Source organism: Geotrypetes seraphini, chromosome 2 (genome assembly GCF_902459505.1).
Source record: "Geotrypetes seraphini chromosome 2, aGeoSer1.1, whole genome shotgun sequence".
NCBI lineage: Eukaryota > Metazoa > Chordata > Amphibia > Gymnophiona > Dermophiidae > Geotrypetes > Geotrypetes seraphini.
This window is the reverse complement of record NC_047085.1, coordinates 259,955,756-259,978,854: the sequence shown is the minus strand read 5'-3', so window position 1 is coordinate 259,978,854 and position 23,099 is coordinate 259,955,756. Positions and strand designations below refer to the sequence as shown.

General features: G+C 42.8%; 1 protein-coding gene across 3 annotated transcripts in view; it reads right to left on the bottom strand.

Moving 5' to 3' along the window:
- The window catches only part of SYNGR1 (synaptogyrin 1), a 157,701-nt gene that overhangs the window by 14,390 nt on the left and 120,212 nt on the right, over nucleotides 1–23,099 (bottom strand). For all 3 annotated transcript variants that reach the window (XM_033929489.1, XM_033929488.1, XM_033929490.1), the window contains exons 2-3: nucleotides 7,490–7,727; nucleotides 1,694–1,839 (exon numbers count right to left, since the gene is read on the bottom strand). In XM_033929489.1, the coding sequence (XP_033785380.1) occupies nucleotides 1,694–1,839; nucleotides 7,490–7,727 (384 nt within the window). The remainder of the gene's footprint in view (nucleotides 1–1,693; nucleotides 1,840–7,489; nucleotides 7,728–23,099) is intronic.

Sequence of the window (23,099 nt, the reverse complement as noted above, 5' to 3'; positions counted from 1 at the left end):
ACCAGTCCCAGTACAGATCCTTGTGGCACAAGCTTGTACCCCTCCTATATAATGTCCAGCACCTAACAATCTGAAGTGATCTTCATCCACACTCCCTAATAGGCCAATAACCTCTCTCAGATGGGCAGAGGCTCATCTGACAGTATGGCATAACTGCTTCTTGGGCGATGTTGTGGAATGGGATCCTGAAGATTGGGGGCGCTTGGCCCTTTTTAATCTTTGCTTGAAGCTTTGAAATGATCTCTGGCCCGAAGGTCCTACTGAGAACTGGCGATATTGCCTGAAGGTCTGAAGATTATTGCGATTTGCCCTATAGGAGTTTGAGATCTGCTGTTCAGTAAAGACTTCGGCTTGCGATCAAGCATACTGGTCATAAGATCATCCAGACCTTTCCCAAAGAGTGACTTTTAAAGGGTAATTTACTCAAGGTCACCTTGGAAGAGGAATCTCCCACCCACTGTATGATCCATAGCATCCTGTGAACAGAAATGAGAAAAGCATAAATTTTGCTCATGACTCTTGACAGATCATACAGAGCAACAGCTAAATAATCTAGTCCAGACATTAGAAACTGATGATTCCTCCCAGCTATTGCCTGTGGATCATGGCGCAAATTGGAGCGTCAAGCCTGGCAACAAAAGACACCACTGCAACTGCTTTTAAAGCAGAGGCTGCGGCTTCGATGATTCTCTTATGAACAAAGACCAGCCTACAGTCTTGGTCATCCTCTGGGAAGGGAGGTACGCTTGGTAACCTGTGCCACCAGGGAATCCACTTTCGGTAGAACAAACAGCTATGTTAAATTCAGTATTCATCCGATAGTGTTTTGCCATGGCTTAAGCACCTGTGCCAATCAGAGCCTTAGGCCCCTCCCCAGCACATCCCAGAATACACCAGGAAAGGGCAGACCTGCCATTTTGTAAGAGGTGAACCTGCCAGTCGGTGAAGGAAAGCAACCCTCCGGCTGGACTTCGTCAGTAAGGTAGGGAGGGGCAACAGCAGGAGGGAGTGGGCATGCCACCCACATCAGGGGGGGGGCAGGAATAGTGCAACGCGGCAGGAGTTGTCAAGGGGGGTTGGGTGACAGCGGGAGGGGGTAGTAGTGTTGGGGGGTTGTGCGACGTGGTGGAAGAGAATAAGCATCCCTCCCGCTGCCAGCGGTGGGTTTAGACTTCAAAGTCTTGTGAGCTATCCTGCTTGTTTGTAGTCTCTTAACTACTTGGATTTTTTTTGCAACTTTTATGTTTTTATATTTAAGACAGCCAAGGACCCTATAAGACCCCTGAGAAAGGCATTTTTATTTTGCCAAAACATGGCCCGTGTTGGGTCATTTTTATTGTATACATTATTTTGTTTCTATCCTGTGGGTCACTTGTGACTGTGTGCACTCTTTGTGGATTGTTTTTAAGAGTGTTATTTTTAAGTTATTTGGATGCTTATTAAGCTAAAAACTGGTACATCCAATCTTCTGTTCCACAATCTTTTTGTTGTTTTCCTGCTTCATTTCCTTTGTGGAACTTTTTGGTGCTATTTGGATTTTGTTGTTTTAACTATTGGGAATAGGTCACAGTGAAAGTCCAAAGGGAGGGGTTGGCCCAGTTTCTGTGATCCCATGTGTCCAAACCTGCAGCTGGAAATCACTGCCCTGGAAATAAAATATACATGAAAAAATAAGCCAGGAGAGGTCACTTACCCATGTGAAAATGGAGAAGAAGGAAAAGGTGATGGCTGCTCGAGCTGCATCAACGCCTTCATTGAGTGGATTGTCCTCGAGCTTTGAGCGCTGCCACTGATTGGTCAAGAAGCAAAAGCCAACAAACCAGAGAAACGACCAAACGGCTAAAAGTTCAGCAAAGCAAAAGAAAAAGGCAGCAGTAAATTGTTTTGGTCATAAACAACGGATTGTGGCAGTTACAAGAGGACTGGCAGGTGAGGAAGGCACACTATACGAGGGAAAAGGTCAAGTAGAAGGTTTCAGTAATAAGCAACAGTGAAAAGCCAAACACTGGAAAGGTATAAAGAAAGCTTGCACAATATTAGGCCCTAATTCTGTAAAGTGCTTCCGATTGTAGGCAGCTGTAGGCATCCCACAGCTGTCTAATCAGCCAATCGGGAGGCACTTTTTCTTAAAAAAAAAAAAAAAAGCTCCCCATATATTGAAGGCGCCTCTAGGGAGTATAGAGAGGCCCACAAGCCCGCCTAAGGCTAGGCGGTAACCTTAAGTGAACCTAGGCGGCCCTACGCGTGTCCCTAGCAGAACGGGAGACGCTTACAATGTAGGCTAGCAAAATGCTGGCCTACATGGTAAGTAGACGCGGCCGCTGTACCTAATTGCGGCAAGGATCTCCCTGCCGTGATTAGTATAGTGGCCGCGGCTACGGCCGCAAGTCTCCCCTCCCCCCAGCGATCGCAGCAGGAGGGTGCCCAACCCCTCCTAATGACAGAACCCGCCCCCCCCACGATCACCGGCAGGAAGGTGCTCAACCCTTCCTGCTGACAGAAACAACCCCCCCCCCCCAACGATCACGGCAGGAGGGTACCCAACCCCTCCTGCCGGATCCCCCAACGGCCCTCCCGAAGATCGTGGCAGGAGGGCACCCAACCCCTCCTGCCGGATCCCCCAACAGCCCTCCTGCTATAGAAGGGGCCTTAGGCACTTGGGCCAATCAGGCCCTAGGATCCTGTGGGTTAGGCAGGGGAGGGGCGGGCCCACCTCATTTGGACGGAGGCGGGCCTGCTGGCTGGACATGCGAGGAGCCGTCCAGTCCAACTTGAGCTGAAGTAGAACAAGCAGCTCAAGTGGTGGTGGAGAAATGTGGAATACCTTAAGCCAGAGGTGCCCAATACGTCGATCGCGATCGACCGGTAGATTGGGAAGGTAACGTGAGTCGATCGCGGAGCCCATCCCATGATAGACTCGTGTTGCCGTCCCGATCTACCGGCCGATCAGCCTTCCTCTCCCCGACGTCAAAGACGACGACGCCGGGCATCCAGTTTAGTCTGTATTTTGTCATTGGGGGGGGGGGGGGGCGGTGGCAGCGGCAACAGCCTGAAAAAGAAATCATCCTGGCTGGGGTCGGTGTCATGCTCCGGAGCTTCTACAGCCTTCCTATCTGGCCCTCTCCCTTCTACTTGCATCCGGCCACACCCCCTGCTCCGCGGCTCTCTTCGGCAACTCAGCAGCAGCGATCGACACAAGCTTCTGACGTCGGGGCCTACCCTCTGCAAGTTCCGCTTGTTTCAACTTCCTTTTTCTACAAAAGCGGGACTCGCAGAGGGAAGGCCTCGATGTCGGCAGCCTGTCTTGATCACCGTTGCTGACAAGTTGCTGAAGAGGGCCGCAGGGCAAGGTGTGTGGCTGGATGCAGGTGGAAAGGAGAGGGCCAGATGCAGGACTCATGGGTGAGGGAGGAGAACGAGAGAGAGAAAGAGAGAGGGGAGGGAAACAAAAGGAAATATTTCATACCGGGCTGGGCCGGAGTGGAGGGAGGGTGGAAAAATTCTGCCTACAAGAAAAGGGCGGAAAGCTGAAAATGGAGATAGTGACACAAAGAAGAGAAAGGGTAAGCAGGACCTACTGAATAAGGATAGAGATACAGAGGGGACATGAAGAGGAGATGAAATAGAGACATAGAAGTAATGCTTAAAAAGGGGGGGGAGGAAATAAAGACATTGAAAGGGCAAATGGTGAACATGGGGTAAAGACAAGGACAGAGACAAATGAAGATTCTGAAAAAGTGGTGAGATAGGGATATAGGTGAGATGGACACAAAGAAGGTGATGCTGGAAAATAGGTGGAATGGTAATTCTGACAAACACAGAAGGGAAATGCTGGATCAAGGAGAGATGGGGCTCAGGCTGGATGGAATGGGGAGAAATGCCTGGTTGGCCCTGAACTTCCTCTCCTACGTCATAATTGGCGTCGGGGAGCAGAATGCTGGTCAGCACAATGCTTTTGCAGGGAGAGCTTGGAGTGGCGGTGGCTGGGGGGCTGTTCCCTGATGGCGGCAAACTGAGTGGCTTGGGGGGAGGGTAGGGAGAAGGAAAGAAAGGGGGCAGGTAGGGAGGCAAGGAAACAGAAAGAAGTTGGGGGAGACAATGAGGTCTGGAGGAGAAGAAACATACAGGAGGCTGAAAGAAGGGAAGAAAGATTGGATGCACAGTCAGAAGAAGAAAGTGCAACCAGAGACTCATGAAATCACCAAACAACAAAGGTAGGAAAAATGATTTTATTTTCAATTTAGTGATCAAAATGTGTCCATTTTGAGAATTTATATCTGCTATCTATATTTTGCACTATGGCTCACTTTTACTAAACCACAATAGTGTTTTTTTAGTGCAGGGAGCCTATGAGCATTGAGAGCAGCGCGGGGCATTCAGCGCAACTCCCTGTGCTAAAAACTGCTATCGCGGTTTATTAAAAAGGGAAGGAGTATATTTGTCTATTTTTGTATGGTTGTTACTGAGGTGACATTGCATAGAGTCGTCTGCCATGACCTCTTTGAAAAAAACCCCGGAATATGAATGATAATTAATATTTTCTCTGTCTTTCAGTGTGCTTTGTGGTTGGTTTTTTTTAAAGTTTCATTATTGGTAGATCATTTTGACTTGGTCATTTTAAAAGTAGCTCGCAAGCCCAAAAAGTGTGGGCACCCCTGCCTTAAGCTCTGAAGAAACGTTGGCTATCATTGAAATAACACTAGTTTCCTCACAATTAGAAGCAATAGTGAGTTCAGTCCTGCAGCTAGAGTAGAATGTGGTAATTGGCACATTCTCTCCGGAAGTTTTTTAGCCGATGATATTGGTGGAGGAGGTTTGAGTTTTTATGCCCTACCTAAAGAAAACCTGAGGCTTTTTCTTCCGTTGAGAGTGGGTTCTCTAAATTGTATTAGTGGAGCATACTTGAGTACTGAATATATACGCAGATGACATTTCTATTTTAATCCCTCTAAATAATTTTACCACTGAAATTTTAAACCAGATATCTTCTATTATGACTCAGATACAACAGTGGACAATTAATTTCAAACTGAAACTCAATACGGAAAAGATCAAACTTTACTTGGCTAGTCCCAATGACAAAATAACAAACTCGTTGCTTCATCTTAATGGTCATGACTACCTGATTATTAAATCTGTCAAAATTCTGGGAGTCGCACTAGACCGACATTTAACACCAGCAGAACACACAAACTTAGTGGTACAAAAATGCTTTTTTACATTGTGGAAATTAAGAACCATAAAAAATATTTTGATCCTTTATCATTCAGACTATTGGTGCTGGCATTAGTTTTATCTATTTTAGACTATTGTAACATCATCTATTTAGGAGCACCCAAAAAAAATTCTAAGGAAATTAAGGATAATTCAGAATACAGCTGTTGATTGATTTTTGGTTTAAAAAAGAGCGACCATATTAGTCCATATTATCGTTTCCTTCATTGGCTGCCTTTGGAGGCAAGAGTATTATTCAAATTTTCCTGTATCTGCTTTAAGCTCATATCGGGATTGTCTCCAGCTTACCTTTTTTCTCATTTTGTGTTGCATAGACCATCAAGAGAAACTAGAAACTTCTACTTATTTGCTTATCCAAAAATTAATGGGTGTAGATATAAGACCTTCTCAGATAGGACCCTAGCATTTCAAGCTGGCAGGCAACAGTCTTGGTTAGGTAAATGTAACTATGCTATGTTATCTTATTACAGTTTTCGGAAATTAATGAAGACTACTTTGTTCGATAAGTTTATTACTTTGTGAGTTTATTATTGAAATTCTATTTTACAAATATTTGTATTTTTTATTGTATTATTGTATTTTGCTGATTGTCCAGCTCTTTTTAGTGTAACTCGCCTAGAACTTTTGGTTATGACAGTATAAAAGAATAAAGTTATTATTCCTCATCATACTTCAAGGCACCTAGTAAGGTTTTGATGTTGTTGTATTCCTCTTTTGAGGTGCACCGAGTGAGCCAGTGAGAGACAGGTACTTGTTCTCCTTATGGAGCAGCGCAGATTTAATGCTCTTTGATGAGCTGTCAATGAAGAGAAACTACTCTTTCGGGTTACAGGCGATTCCAGTTGGCTCAGCTTGCTCACATTGTGGCAGAAGAAGAGCCCATCTTGATAAGTAAAGAAGGTAGAAAAAGCTTGGTGATGGCTTCCTCTGATCTGTGACTTGCACACTTTCATCCAACAAGTTCCACTGCTTAAGCCTAGATGTCAAAAGTTTTGCATGTTTCTGCAAAAAAGGTAAATTTCAAAATATCAATGTCCTGGTCACAAAAGCAAAGTTTGAGGGGAATGACAGCCATTTTCTATACTTTTATGGCATAGGCAATTAAAAAGAATACTTATTACCCAGGAATAAAAATTAAATAAAATTTTGTTACATGGTATTAGCACCCAAAGACTAGGGTTTGTTTGTTTGGGGTTTTTTTTTTTGTTTTATTTGTTTTTTTTTTTGGGGGGGGGGGTAGATTCCCTCAGAACTAAACTGACTACCAAAACTTTGCACTAGAAAAATAATCACGTGGCTTATTAGTAGCTGAAATTGTGGGTAAGAAAGATCCTGCTTATCTGTGTCAAAGACCTCCCTTCTATCCACCTACTGTCATTCTAGCCACTTCAAAATTTGATTTATTTGGGATCCCCCGCTCTTGCAAAACAGACCAAATTATGAGAGGGGTGGAGTGGCACCAAGTAGATAAATGGAAGCAGTAAGTACCCCCTTGCAAGCTAGGGGGAATTTTCCATTCTGTGTGGAAAGGACAGTTATTGCTTTATAGCAGGGATCTCAAAGTCCCTCCTTGAGGGCCACAATCCAGTTGGGTTTTCAGGATTTCCCCAATGAATATGCATTGAAAGCAGTGCATGCACATAGATCTCATGCATATTCATTGGGGAAATCCTGAAAACCCGACTGGATTGCGGCCCTCAAGGAGGGACTTTAAGACCCCTGCTTTATAGTGTCAGATTTCAAACCATGCTATAAATTCATCAAATACAGCATAGTTTATTTAATTTCTTTGATTACTTCGCATAGTCCAAATCCAATGCGATTTACATAAGTTCAAAAATTGAATAAATTTTTAAAAAACGACAAACATAACATTCACTACTAATGCATTAATACATGTAAGGAGGGAAGCAGTTGACAGCAACTGACATAAATACAATTCTAAAAAAAATAAAAGTTAAAAATAAAACCAGGGGAGGGTCAGGTCACAGAAGGTTGGGGGACAGATACCCGCTTAATTCTATTTGATCGTCTTCCTGAAGTTATTATAGGTTATAACAAATCTATTGGAAAGCGTCCTTGAATAGCCAGCTCTTTAGGAGACTTTTAAACTTGCATCTCTAAGCCTCAGGAGGAGGGTTCAGTGGACATGAATGCTGTATCCCTTTTATGGTACCAATTAAAGGAAGTTAATAAAACTGACATTCTGATCTAAAGACCCATTTTCCCCATTCTCCCTTGATGCACCCCTCACCGGATACAGCGATGTCAGAGAGTACAGCCTTCTTGCGGTCCTTTACACTGCTGATCTGGGGGAAGTGGATGTCCAAGGCCAGGTAAAGAAGGGAGCTGAGGAAAGCCAGGACGCCCACAGTGACACCATAGTTGCAGGCATTTTGGTTGCGGTTGAAGATGCAGAATTCCTTTGAATCTTCTAGATTATTCACATAGCCCTCATTCACGATACAGCCAAAGACGACTATGGAGAACAGCTGTGCAATGGGGAGATAGCAAACAAACAAAATAATGTTATAGGAGAGAGCACATTACACAGTAATAATGCAAGCTAGGGATATTTTGAGGTTCTGAACTTCAACGCTAATCATTCCAGCATCTCTGGTTTTCTTCTTGTGCTCCCTACTTTCTTTTACTTAAAACCTCCCTATTCAAGCCCAGATTCTCAAAAGTTTAACGCCATTGCTAAACTGTTTTCCAACAATTTAGTCTTCATGCATTTTAGCGGCGGATTATCAAAACAGATTGTCTCTGTCTTTAGCGAGCTTTCTAGCAGTCTCCGATAATGACATGCAAATGGGCTCTTCAACATTGAAATGAGCCCTCCAGTGGATTCTTAAAAAAATGCCATTTTCTAAAAGCAGAATCGGCTTTTGGCAACAAAAATAAACAACTGGTCCAGGGGTGCCAGTACAGGCATGGCAGTATCAGAGATTGCTAGAAAGCCGTGTTGTGATGCAGCAGGAGTAGTGCCCATTCTCTCCTGTTGCATAACACCCCTCCCCTGCAGCGGCGGCGACATCCCCCCCTGCAGCAAGAGAGATGCCCACTCTTTCCCGCCACAAACAGGCCCCCCTGCAGTAGGAGAGATGCTGATTCTCTCCCGCCGCAAACAACCCCCTGCAGTAGAAGAGATGCCCATTTTCTCCCACCACAAACAACCCCCCTTGCAACAGCGGCATCCCCATTTGCAGCGGGAGAGATGCAGATTCTCTCCCGCCACAACCCCCCTTGCTGCAGTGGGAGAGATGCATTTTAACTAGGTTTTTGGAGAATCCTGGCCTCAGAGAATAGTCATATAACAAAGCAAAAAAGCATTGGCAGTGCCCAGTATTTGACTCTCAAAGAACATTCACTAGATCGGAAGAAAATAATAAATAAATTAATAAATGTGAAACACCTCAGTATGGGCCTAGATGTATATCGAGTGGCTTTTTTTGGGGCCCGGACAGAAACTCATAGGTGACCAGCACCAGGTTTTGAACCTAAATAAACTCTGCCCCGTACATCATTTGGTTTCAATTATCATAAATAATTAATATGCATAAACGGTCAGTGAAAAATTCTGAGAGAAAAATAAAGGGACGGAAAAAAGTGGCTCACAAAGCCCTGCCCATAAAGTGCCTTCATCAAAAAGTGCAAAGTGCCAAAATGAAAAATATATGTGTATATATAAAAAGAATTATTTATCATTCAAAAATTCATCTGTAGAAAAATTCATGTATGAATGCCAATACTAAAAAATCCAAAATCACAGTTTTGTAGTTCATTCAATAAATTCATGTAAATTCCAACGGAAGGTTGTCCCGAATCAAATCACAATTCATTCAATGTCCTAACAATGATAATCACAATTCAGGTCAAATCACAGTTCATTCAGTCCATCAAATCATAGAAAGACATGGGGGCAGCCATTGCTTGCCCTGTATCGGTAACATGGAATAATGCTACACCTTGGGTTTTGGCCAGGTACTGGTGACCTGGATTGTCCACTGTGGGAACGGGCTACTAGACTTGATGGACCATTGGTCTGACCCAGTGAGGCTATTCTTATGTTCTTATAAGTCATGCAGCAGAATTTTGCGCAGATTGAAGGGGACAGAAAAGGTTGAGTGGAAGACCTAAGATAAGCAAGTTGCAGTAATCTAGGCAAAAGGTAATGAGAGTGTGAATAAGGGTTTTGGTAGAGTGTTCAGAAAGGAGAGATTGGATTTTGAAAATATAGAGGAAAAAGCAACAGGTTTAAGCAGTTTGTTGGATCTGAATGGAGAAGAAAGAGAAGTCAAAGATGACTCCAAGGTTACAAACTGACGAGACAGGGAGGAAGAGTGTGTTGTCCACAGAGATAGATATAGAGAATGGGGGGGATAGGATAAGTGGGTTTAGGCGGGAAGATAAGGAGTTCAGTCTTAGCCATATTCAGTTCTAGATGGTTGGTGATACATTCAGGTGGCAACGTCAGGCGGGCAGGCTGAGACTCAGGCCTGGATTCCTGGTTAGCATTTTAAAAAATGTTCACTGCTGCTGGTTCAATATTGACTCTCGAGTCATTACTCCATCTGAACTACCCACCTAATATTGACATCATGCATCTTGTAAGTTGTATTGAGAGTGCTGGTTTTTGTATTCTTCCTTTTTTCCCTTGATATTTGCCTTTATTTTAATCACTCCTTGTTTCTAATAATTGTGGACTACAGAATGTCATTAGTTTATTTGATTAGTGTATAGATAACATTATTATATTTGCATTTGAAGAAATACGATTCCTTGTTTTCTTGGAGCAATGTCCTTTTGGCTTGTAATATTTTCTTAAAAGTTTAAAAAAAAAGTTATATTCAAGCTTCTTTGGGCCATATGTTTTGGGCTTGCCCCAAAATTCTGCTGTTTTGGAGACATCTCGGACAGTATATTATGACGCTCTGGGGGAGGTGCTGGCTACTGCAACCGAGAGCATTATTTGGATACTACAATATAGCCACGCCCAAGCCCAGGGGAATGCCAGCATTCGTTACTAGAGTGCTCTTGATGGGGAAGAAAGCTATACTCACTAACTGGCTGTCCCGTGATCCCCCTTCCTATGCACAATGGAGATCACTGATGATAATCCATGCTACGCAGGAGCGGAGACTGGTGGGAGACTTGGATCGTGGACCGGGTCGTAGATTCTGTCGGACCTGGGAATGCTTCTGGTGAGATCTCACACCGCATGCTCGTAGTCGACTATTGAATCTTTAAGTTGGACTAAGACTCTCAGTTATATCTATAGCACTGGACTCTTGGGGTGGGGAGGGATAGGGAGGGGGGGATGTGATTGCACTGTTGTTTACTGAAAGATTTTTGTATTTGTTTGTTTATAATGGAAATAATAAAAACATTTGAACATAAAAAAAAGTTATAAAAACTGTTGCATTAAAAACCAATGTAGAAGTTCATCATGTAAGGGGTGGGGGAAGGCAAGCATTGTTAATGAACATTAACTGCTAGTGTGGCTGATAATGTGGAACAGTTAAGTACATGTCCAGAAGTAACTTCCACCCCTCTTTCCTGTGATGAGCAGGCACTGGGTCAGCTGCCCATCCAGTGCAAATAAGGCATGATATAGGGATATTAGGATCTGAGAACTCCATCCCTATCAATTTTGGGGCAAACGAGGTATTTTGAGAAATTTTGAGAACTTAGGAAAAAAATAATAATTGGGAGATTCAAGATGGCTGCCGCAGCAGCATTTTAGCACCAAAAAAATGGCTTTAAAATGCTTCGGAGTCAACCTAAAAACACTATAAATAGGATTTTAGAGGTGGGGTGGGAGGACAAGGCTCTAGAAGCAGACAAAACACAATATTTCAGAACCCCACCCCACAGGTTGTCACAGCCTGTGTATTCTCAGACCATGTGCAGGGGAAAAGGCGCTACTGCCTGCTTCAGCTCCATGAAAGGAGTGTGTGGCTCAGTGGTTTAAGCTACAGCCTCGGCACCCTGGGGTTGTGGGTTCAAACCCTGCGCTGCTCCTTGTGACCCTGGGCAAGTCACTCAGTCCTCCATAGCCTCAGGTACGCTAGATAGATTGTGAGCCCACCGGGACAGGTAGGGAAAAATACTTGAGTACCTGATTGTAAAACCGCTTAGATAATCTTGATAGGCGGTATATAAAAACCTAATAAACTTGGAAACTTGGAAAGAGCAACTGGATCCAGAGAGATTTTTCTGTCTCAATCCACTGGTCAGCTACCATGCTGAGATCTTTGGGCTGCCAGCTGGACTTCAGTTGGACTGAACCTACACCCACCTCAGGCCACAAAGACTGCCAAATCGAGAAGGGGGGAGTGAAATTGCAGCCTGCACTGTGAGTGCCCTGAAGGATGCTATTGGTGCATGACAGCCTGTGCTCAAGCTCCTGACCAAGTAAAGGAAGTGAGCAAATGCTAAGAACCCAGAACCCCGAGCTCCATAAATATCCAGCAGGCTGGCTGAACAGATACCTGAAGGATGCACTTACCAGCTTCTGTCTGCTGAACCTCCTCTCTAAGGAGGCACAGCTGGTCCTGAAGCCACATAAAAACTGCAAACAACTGAAAAAGACCACAAAAACACTGCAAAAATAAAGAAATAAAGGGAGCAGATAAGAATGACACTTTCATGCTTGCCTGTAGAAGGCAGAACTGAAGGGGGCAGCAGAAACTGGGGAGGAGGAGCTGAAAAGCTATGATTGACATCTTGTGTAGAGTGCTTGCAACTATGCAAGGATGACCCCCCATGGTTCAGCATGCCTTTCCTATTGCAGTGGAAATCAAATTCTGTAAGATTTACTATATAGAGTAGTAGGAATTGGGGTCAGATAGTAGAAAAATAAAGGAATCAGAGTACAAAGTTTGGTGTACCAACTCTACAGCTTTGTTAAAAATATATAGGATTCCTTGTCACATTATTGAGCAAGAAAGAACCATGTTCTAAATGTTAAAACAGGATGTTTTTCAGAACCCAGTACTGCACTGTCATTCAGTCGAAATGGGTGTTTGAATACCGAGCTTCTAGGACTCCCAGCGCAATGCTCTGATCAATCAACATGAAGCGAGACAAAGAAAAAAATGAGAAAAGATGTGGTAGCTTCCACATATAATAAAAGAAGAAAATCTGCTTACCTTTGGCTGTAAATGTATTATTTGACGTTTTGGCCTTGATGATCTGCTAATTTATATATCATTTTAGTTCAAAGCATTCTCTTATAATAGGGTCAAGACAAATCAGTTGGAAATACAATTAAAGAGGCAAAATAACCCCTTATACTTTCCAGCCCAACAGATATTGTAAATAAATTACAAAGTGCTCTGCCCCTGGCAGCCTTACACTACTTTTATGACATGGCTCTAAGAAGTGTTTAATGTTATTTTCACTTCATAGAACTTTAATGCTGCAGTCATTTCCTGCCATGGTGTGTCAACAATGCATTGTGTGAAATGTAGTCCTATGCAAGCTGAAGCCACTCTTACTTACCTGTATAAGTTTCACTGCCAGTGGTTTTTTTCTTCAAAGACTTCTTCCCTTTTTCTCAACTAAACTTGAATCCTTTGTCTCATTGCTGTACTTCCTGATCACTTCTACAAACTTTGTCCTTATAGGTCAGCAAACATATGACCTCTCTCTGCTACCTGTTGCCAAGCTCTGTCCCTACTGATCTCTTTTCTATACCCCTCCCCCCTAGTCTTATAGGTGTTCCCTATAGATCCTATGTCTCAGGATCAGTCACACTTTTCCTTCCATCAGAAACACACAACTGTTTAGTCCTCTCTCCCAACAGGACTTATTTTTTTACCTTAAGTCACTTAAGCACACATATGAATAATTCAGCATTTCATCTCTGGATCATGGAATACCATGGAGGGGCATAACCAAAAACAAAATCTAAGTCCCCTTTTGACCTAAGGCCCTAGGCACACAAAGTAGGCAGCAGGGAAATGTCCATTCTTGAAAAAACACCCAAAATGTGTTGTTGGGTTTTTTTTGAGAATGGACTACCTGTACGTTCAGCAGTTTAATCAACCAGACCGCCACTACATGTATGTTTAGAACACATTCCTGACCAAAAAAAAAATCGCCCAAGTCCCAAAAGAAGACCTTTTAGGAGAAGGAGGGGCCAGTCCTAAACCTTAAAGCATGATTCTCTAACCGGCGTCTGTCAAACACCACTGGTTAGAGAATCCTAGAACTGTCCCCCCCTCTCCTCCTCCACAACAATCGCGGCAGGAGGGATGCCCAGTCCCTCCAGCCAGCTGCCACCCCCCGCAACCCATGCCAGACCATCCCTCAACCCCCCACCTGGACCCTCCTAAACCCCCCACTAACCTTTTGATGATGGCCAGACGGATGGGTCCTTCCTCCGGCTGGCCCGACTGCCTCTGAATGGCAGGCCTGCCCCTTCCGGATGCATTGTGGGATGCACCGGGGAGGGGTCTAGGGCCTGGTTGGCCCAGGCGTCCCGCCCATAGGAGGGGCCTTAGGCAAATGGGCCAACCTAAGACTCCGGTTGGCCCAGGTACTTGGATGACCTGTCTTTTAGATCATTGTTCTTCAACCTTTTTACACCTATGGACCGGCGGAAAAAAAAAATTATTTTGTGGCCCGGCAAATTACTAGGACTGAAATTTTAAAACCCCGTTTCCACCCTGTCTCCGCGAGCTCGGTCCTCGCAAACCATCTGATCCCATCCGCATAAGCCTCAGTTATGATTTCATATTGAATGTATTTTATTAAAGTATAAAAAGAAACAATATTCTGTACAATTGTCATTTTATAAATACAAATAATACAAAGCAAGGATCAACAAAACCCCTGTCTCTCCTCCCCTTCACATATATCCCCTCTACTATCAAGAATACTGAATAAGCCAGATTATTACAGAATGCTACACAGAAATATCATGCTAACAGAATACCGCAGTCACACATAGTAGGAATAGGGTTAGGGAAGTGCAACTAGAGCAACTGCCCCCCTGGTCAGAGAGAGCTCTAAGCCGCTGCCTGGACTTTGCAGTCCCCGGTTATGTCTAACACCAGCTCTAGCAGGATATATATTTCAAATCTGATATATTCTAATCACAAAATAGAAATAAAATTATTTGTTTCTACCTTTTGTTGTCTCTGGTTTCTGCTTTCATCTTCTTTTCATTCTCTTCCTTCCAGCGTCTGCCCTCTGTCTCATCAATCCAGCATCTCCCCCTTCCATATGGTATTTGTCTTCTTTCTATGCCCCTCTCCCCTTTCCATTCCATCTCTCCTTTTTACATGATTCATTCCAGCTTCACTGCTCTCTTCATTTTTATCTCTCCTACACCAGATCTAGCATCTTTGTCCCTCTCTATTTCTCTGCTGACCCCATTTCCTATCTCATTCCTGTCTCTCCCCTTCCCCTCCTCTAATCTTCCTGCCAGCTGTTTTCTTCCTTTTTTTCTTCTCCCTTCCCTCCTCCCCCTGTCCAGCTGTAACTCTCTTCCCTTCCCTTTCTCTCCTCCCCTCTCAGCAGTATCTCTACTTCTCCTTCCCTCCAGGTCCAATAGCAGCTGTCCCTTTTTTCCCTTGCCCAGCAGCTTTCCAGACTCCTTTCCCTCCTACCCTCCCAGTAGCATCTCTCCTTATCCTTCCCTCCAGGTCCAGTAACAGCTGTCCCTTTTTTTTTTCCATGCCCAGCAGCTTCCCAGCCTCTAACAGTGTCATTCTCCCCTCCCAGCAGCTCTCCTTACTTACCAGCGCAGCAATTCAGGAAGGCAGCCTCGGGTCCTTTGATGGGTCGCGCCACCTCTGAGGAAAGAGGAAGTTGCATCATCAGAGGCGGCCGCGACTCATCAAAAGCCACAAGGCTGCCTTCCTGAATCGCTGCACTGGTAAGTAAGGAAAGCTGCTGGGAGGGGAGAAAGTACACTGTCGAAGGCTCCCCATAATCTCTCCAGCCCTGCGCAGACTTCAGCTGTCGATCTTGCCGGCCCTGCAGGAAATTGAAAATGTCGATCTCGCCGGTCCTCCGCGGACTGGCAGGAATTTTCTGTGGACCGGCACCAGTCCGCGGACCGACATTTGAAGAACAGTGTTTTAGATCATTCAAGTACCGACTTAGACCGGTTTATGGACTTTTTTTATTATTATGAGCCCCTTACATAAGAACATAAGAATTGCCACTGCTGAGTCAGACCAGTGGTCCATCTTGCCCAGCAGTCCGCTCACGCGGCGGCCCTCTGGTCTAAGACCAGCACCCTGAGACTAGCCCTACCAGTGCACGTTCTTGTTCAACAGAAACTTGTCTAACTTTGTCTTGAATCCTTGGAGAGTGTTTTCCCCTATAACAGCCTCTGGAAGGGCGTTCCAGCTTTCTACCACTCTCTGGGTGAAGAAGAACTTCCTTATGTTTGTATGGAATCTATGCCCCTTCAACTTTAGAGAGTGCCCTCTCGTTCTCCCTATCTTGGAGAGGGTGAACAACCTATCCTTATTTACTAAGTCTATCCCCTTCAGTACCTTGAATGTTTCGATCATGTCCCCTCTCAATCTCCTCTGTTCGAGGGAGAAGAGGCCCAGTTTCTCTAATCTTTCGCTGTACGGCAACTCCTCCAGCCCCTTAACCATCTTAGTCGCTCTTCTCTGGACCCTTTCGAGTAGTACCGTGTCCTTCTTCAGGTACGGCGACCAGTGCTGGATGCAGTACTCCTGTCTAACTATTCTCTCACCTCTGCCACAAAGCTTCTGTTCCTCAAATCTTCACCTTCACCTACAATATTTATTCAACAAAGTAAATTTCAGAAAATTACAGAGATTTCTCACGTGTGCTGGTGTGTTAAGGTTTAACTCTCCTGAGAATATATGTCCACTTAGATAGCATATGTCCACTTAGATAGCCCTGTGCTAGGACTAAGGTTACCAGACATCCGGGAAAAACCTGACATGCCATTTTTTTAAGAGGACAGTCCGGGTGCCCGGAAAGATTTCCAAAACCTGGCAGTTGGTTCAGGTTTTGGAAATCCCCAAACTCAAGGCAGCATCTGGAAGGCCTTTGTGCATATGTGGACATCAACGCAATGATATCATGTGCACAGGTACATGCACGTTGATGTCATTATGTTGACATCTACGTATGTGCAGAGGCCTTCCAGACAAGGCCCAAGCTCAGGGAGGTTCATGCGGGGGCAGGGCTAGGGGCAGATTGAACCGGAGCCAGGCGTCCTCTTTTTTTTTTTTAAGAGGAAATCTGACAACCCTAGCTAGGTCAGCATGCTATGTGAGAACAGAACATAAGGTGTTAGGAAAGACAGGTTGTCCAAGTTTCGATAATCAAACCAACTTTCTGGACTTATCCAAGGACATTTTAGGCTTATGAATGCCGCTGTGCGCCCAGAACTAAAAGGGGCGTTTCTGGAGAAGTGGTTAGGATGGTCAGTGGTCAGGGTGTTAATATAGTGAATCAATCAACTGTTTCAAAATTGGCCAGAGAATCAGCCAACAGCGATTGAATCGCTATCTTTAGTGAATCTGGGCCCAAGTGGTAAAAAATGAAAACAGCAGGACATCACTGCTAACATCTGAGAGGCAGGACAGAAAGAAGAATGAGCATCTACAATGTATGCGCTGCCACAGGACTAGAATTCAGGGAGAATACATTTTCCCTTTTTGGATTTGGGATGCTATTTTGGTTTTAGTGTTAATGATCATATGGTTTATTAAATGTAATATACCACCCTTCCTGAACAGGTGGTTTTAAAATAAAATTACAGAAAGGAAAGGAGCACCTTATAAAATAAAACAGAAGTGCAAGCGATAGACAAATCATTCAGTTTCCATTCAGCAGGGCTTAGAGAGATAAGATAGAGGAAGGGAATCAATCACAGGAACAGTGGTCTTGTGACAAGTGTATCCACAATCACACAAAAACAGGTCTGGACTGACAGACTTCTTACATTTTTGGTTGTTTCTACTGTCTGGAAGCACACTATTGGTTTTATGATACAATTTCCAGATTCTGAAGCTGTGCTGTAAACAACTCCATTACACAGCATGCAGAAGCAGTATAATAGCTGTGTTGCACTCAGGGTTGCTTTAACCATCAATGTGGCTCTGGGCAAACTTCTATGGATACCCCTTCCCCTCCCCCAACTAGTCTAGCAGTGTCCTTCCCTGCAGAGCAGCACAACTTCTTTAGACCCCTGCCCCTTTGTGTCCTTGTCTCTCTCCATATTCAACTGTGGGGAGTGTGTGGCACAGTGTTAGAACTATGGCCTCAGCACCCTGAGGTTGTGGGTTCAAATCCCATGCTGCTTCTTGTGACCCCGGGCAAGTCATTTAATCCTCCATTGCCTTAGAAAGGAAAAAATGCTTGAGTACCTGAATGTAAACCACTTAGGATGTAAGTGGTATATAAATACTAAAATAAATTAATAAACAAACTTCTCTCTTTTTTTCTTCCTATTACCCCAGGGTCAATATCTCTCCCCTCTCTTCCCCCTGCCTCCCCTGCTCCAGAATTTCTCCCCTACTCCTTTAATCCAGTCACTACTCTCACCTCCCTGATATGATGCAGCTTCCTGTTTTTGCAAGGTGGAGCCCTGCAGGGAGAAGGTCTCAAAGCTGGCTGAACATGGCTTGAGGTGATCACCGATGGGAACAAGAATGGAAGACCATGGGAATAGGGAGAGAAGAGAGAGGGAAAGATGTACCACCCATGGTGATCAGGCAGGAGAGAAGAGGTTTTGGGCTCTAAGCTGAATTAACTAGTGAGCAGCTGGGCTCTCTTTATGTAGGGGCCCAGGGGAGCTGCCCCTTTTGCTCACTTGAAAAAGCGGCACAAGTTTCACAAATTCATTCCTATGGGTGCAGTTCTGATACCATAAAATATATTCTCTCAATTGGGTGAAAACTAGGAATGCTTCCTCTTATTATGCCCTCATCTTTTATTCTGAACCAAGACAGACTCGAACAAAAAAACAGTTTTGACAACACTGGTCTTATTTTTCCCCCACTTCTGAAATATTCTCATACAAAAGCCAAATTTAAAGAATCAACCCGTGCCTATTTTTCCCCCAGGGACTCTGTCACTTTGCTAAGATCTATGTTATCCCAAACAGAAAAGAATAAAAGAGATGATATGCATGCTAAGCCAGTTTTTCCTTGTATTTCTTCCTTCTCACCTAACATAACATAACATCGTACTTCTTGAGTACGTTCTAAGCGGTTTACAAAAAATTATAAACTAAAGACAATTTAATGATGGCAGGAAAATTATTTGACCAAATATTTGAAAAAAAGATGAGTTTTCAATTGAGTTCTGAAATGTTTATAAGAACAAGCTCCAAGCAATACCAATCAAAATTCTCTATTGTGGGAAGCCGCTTGGAATACTAAATATGGTCTAGAAATTTATTGCTTTTACAGCCCTGTACTGGTGGAAAAGTAAACTGGGCATGAGATCTTCTACTATATTTGTACGATGCTAAAGAAAATCTATTGGCCATGTAAAACGGAGCAGTACCATACATAACCTTATAGCAAAAACAACCCAACTTAAACAAGACATGAGCCTCCATTGGAAGCCAATGCAACTCACAATAAAATGGAGTTACATGGTCATACTTTTTAAGACCGTAGATCAGGGGTGTCCAACTTTTTGGCTTCCCTGGGCCGCATTGGCAGATAAAAATGTTTCTGGGGCCGCACAAATGCGCAGACACTGCAGAAAGACAGAGGAGAGAACCGGCAAGACAGTAAACACCTGGGGGCATCAGAGGAAAACACTGCATCGCCCTCGACCGGGGCCACACAAAATACTTCACGGGACCGCATGCGGCCCTTGGGCCGCAGGTTGGAGACCCCTGCCGTAGATCATTCTAACCGCTGTATTCTGAATCAATATACTGTAAGTCTGGCCATGTCTTTCTTGGGGATTGTTAGGTAAACAATGTTGCAATAGTCGAAAAGACTCACCAACAAAGATTGAACCAGAAGTTTAAAAGCAGAAAACTCAAAGTAAGGTCTAATGGTACACAATTTCCATAACGTGTAATAACCCTTATGTACCACAGCATCTATCTGTTTGATGCCCCTCTGCACAGCCCATAGAACACTTCCCTTATCTATCTTCAGCAACTGGAGCACCCTGGGATCCAGGAGTTGGCCCTTTTGCATCAGAAATAATGCCATGGTTTGTCAAACACTGATCTGAAAAACAGATCCTTTTCACAAATTAATTATGTTTTTGTATCAGACACATTAGTACATCAGGTAATAAAGGTTGCCATAGATCCAATTATTTTGTCGGATCATGGTGGTGTCTGTATTGAGTTTAAATTTGAAGCTAAAGATTCTAATAGACCTGCATGGAGATTTAATAATACATTGCTTGCAGACTCAAAATTTCTTGAAGAATTTCAATTAAAAATGAATGAATATTTTCAAATTAATGCCTCAGAAGAAATCTCATTGGAGACCTTGTGGGATGCCTTTAAAGCTACCATGAGGGGACAAATAATCTCATATTCGGTTCATATTAGGAAGCAACTTATAAAAGATTTTTCTGATCTTGAACAAAAAATTAAAGAATTAGAATCACAATTGGCTTTAAAATGGGAACAATCTATTTTACAGGCTCTTTTAAAAGCTAAATATAAATATAACGAGATTTCCTCTCAACTGGCTAGAAAAGAATTGTTTTCTCAGCAAGCTTTAAATTATGGAAACTCGAATAAGGCAGGAAGAATTTTAGCTAATTATCTCAAAGCTAAAAAAAGGAAAGTAAAGATTGTTGCGATTACAGATGAAAAAGGTGAGACTCGCCCACAAATTGCAAGTATTTTAAAACAATTTTTAGAGTTTTATAAAGCTTTGCATTCTTCTGAGTCTTATTCAAATAAGGAAAATGAAGGTTTAGAATTTTTGAATTTAATTAAGGGACCAAAAATCCCTGATCATATAAGAGAAAGTCTTGAGGCACCTATATCAATAAAAGAATTACAAACAGCATTGAAGTCCCTTAGAGTTGGATCCTCTCCAGGTGGTGATGGTTTCACTGTAGAGTTTTACAAGTCATTCCAAATTACCCTATTACCTTATCTTTTAAATTTATATCAGGCTCAACTAACTAAAGGTTGTATATCAGGTACTATGGCAGAATCGTTAACTATCGTTTTACCAAAGCCAAATAAAGATCCTATGTTGGTTTCAAATTACAGGCCTATTTCTTTGATAAATGTGGATGGAAAACTTTTGGCTAAGTTATTGGCTTTACACTTGGCTAAGGCTCTCCCTTACATTATTGGTATGCATCAAACGGGGTTTGTTGCTCAAAGATATTCTTCTAATAATACTAGATTGGCTTTTCATATGTTGAATTTAACAAAAGCCATGGATGATCTGGCTTTCTCTGTTTCTTTGGACGCAGAGAAGACCTTTGATCGTGCAAAATGGACCTTTATGTATCAAGCTATGGATTGGTTAGTATTGGTTCTAGATTTATACAAATGATTCAAACCTTGTATAGCTCCCCCTTTGCCAGATTATATATTAATAATACTTTTTCTGAATGCTTTCGTCTGGAGAGGGGAGTTAGACAGGGATGTCCACTATCTCCTCTGCTATTTGATATTGTTCTAGAACCTTTGTTATTAACTATTCAACAGGCGGGGGAGATACAGGGTATTCCTTATGCAGGTCGGGGATACAAAGTCTCTGCTTATGCAGATGATATTTTGCTTCATTTGAGGAATCCTGAAACAACCATTCCACGTTTACTTAATCTGATTGATAGATTTGGGAAATTTTCAGTATATAAGATAAACTGGAGTAAATCGGAGGTTCTTCCTTTAAACGTTCACTGTTCCAAAGGATTATTTGATAAATTCTCTTTCCTTTGGAAGAAAGAGGGCATAAAATATTTAGGCATTTGGATTCAGAAAACGTTGGAAGAAACAATAAAAGTAAATGAAAAATTCTTATTGCTGAAGGTCACTGAAATGTGTGAGCAATGGAACCCATTACATTTGTCTTGGTGGGGGAGAGTTCAAACAGTAAAAATGATGATTTTGCCTGTGGTTTGCTATCAAATGGGTATGATACCAGTTTATTTTCGGGGGTCCTTCTATAAGAAACTAAATAGTATTCTTGTAAAATTTATTTGGCTGGGAAAAATGCAAGAATTGCTTTAGTATCTCTGCAAAAAACAATTGCGAGAGAGGGGTAAATTTTCCCAACTTTTATAGGTACCATCAGGCCTATATAATGCACCAGGGAATGTATTGGATCCTCCCTGAGCTCATAGAACATTATCCAGATTGGCTATATCTAGAATGGAAAATTATGTCTCCTATGGGATTATCTCATGTATTAAGTATCAGAATACCTAGATATGCTAAGGACAACATAATAATACTGGACACATGGAAAACAATTAAATTTATTGATAAATTAACAGATATTCCTATAATAAATTCTACTTTTCAGTCCTTATAATAATAATAATAATAACTTTATTTTTCTATACCGCCATAGTCAGGCGACTTCTAGGCGGTTCACATTGGAAGAAGGCTGGACAGTCAGTGAATGATAAGGAGCCTAAAATAGAAAAGTTACATAAACAAGTTACATATTAATTTAAGTTCCATGGGTAAAGAATACATGAAAAAATGGAGCTTCCTGAGAGATTGAATAGTGATTACGGGGGGGTTTGTTTTCGTTTAAGGGTGGTCTGTTTTAGTCAATGAATTTGTCGAATAGGGCGTTTTTTATTGCTTTTCGGAATGCATTGTAAGTTAGATTGGGTTCATTTATGCAGTTTCGCAACCAGACTTGTTGTCTATTTGCTTGGAACATGAAGGTTCTATCCAGGAAGGATTTGTATCTGCAGCCTGAGATCTTTGGGTAGGCAAAGATGTTTTTGTTTCTGGTTGCTCGTATGGGGTTACGCAGAAAGAAGTGAGTTTGCAGGTAGGAAGGTGCTAGTCCCCATATTTGTTTAAAACAGATACAAGCAAATTTGAATAGTATTCGTGCTTCTATTGGTAACCAGTGTAGTTTTTTGTAGTAGGGGCTGATGTGGTCTTTTTTTCTCAGTCCGAAGATTAAGCGGACAGCGGTGTTTTGTACTAGTCTCAATTTTTTTACTGTTTTTTGTGGGATACCCAGGTAGATGATGTTACAGTAGTCAAGGAGGGATAAGATCAGCGATTGCACCAGCAACCTGAAGGATGTTGGGTCGAAGTATTTTTTTATGGTCCTTAGCTTCCACAGCGTATAAAAACATTTTTTCACTAGTGCTTTTGTGTGGTCTGCCATGGTTAGATGTGTATCTAGAATGATACCCAGTATTTTTATGGTATTGGATATAGGGTATTCGTGATTGTTGATTTTTAGCAATGTTCTCGTAATTTTGTCTTTGGGGCTTGCCAAGAAGACTTTTGTTTTCGCTGTGTTTAATTTCAGTTTGAAGGTGGTGGTCCATTTTTCGATTTCTTTCATTGTGTTTGAGAGGTTGTCGATAATTTCATTTGTGATGTCGGTTAGAGGGATTAAGATGGATATGTCGTCTGCGTATATGTAGTGCTTTAAGTTTAGTTTTTGTAGGAGGTGACCTAAGGATGAAATGTAGATGTTGAACAGAGTGGGCGATAGGGGGGAGCCTTGGGGCATGCCCGATGGGTTATTCCATGGGTTGGAGTGATGTCCCTTGCTGGTTACTCGGTAGGATCTGTTTGTTAGCAATTCTTGGAACCATTTCTTTACCTTTCCTGAAATTCCCATTGCATCAAGGCACAGTAGCATGATCTCATGGTCTACCAGATCGAACTCACTGCTGAGGTCTAGTTGTAGGATCAGTGCGCTTTTACC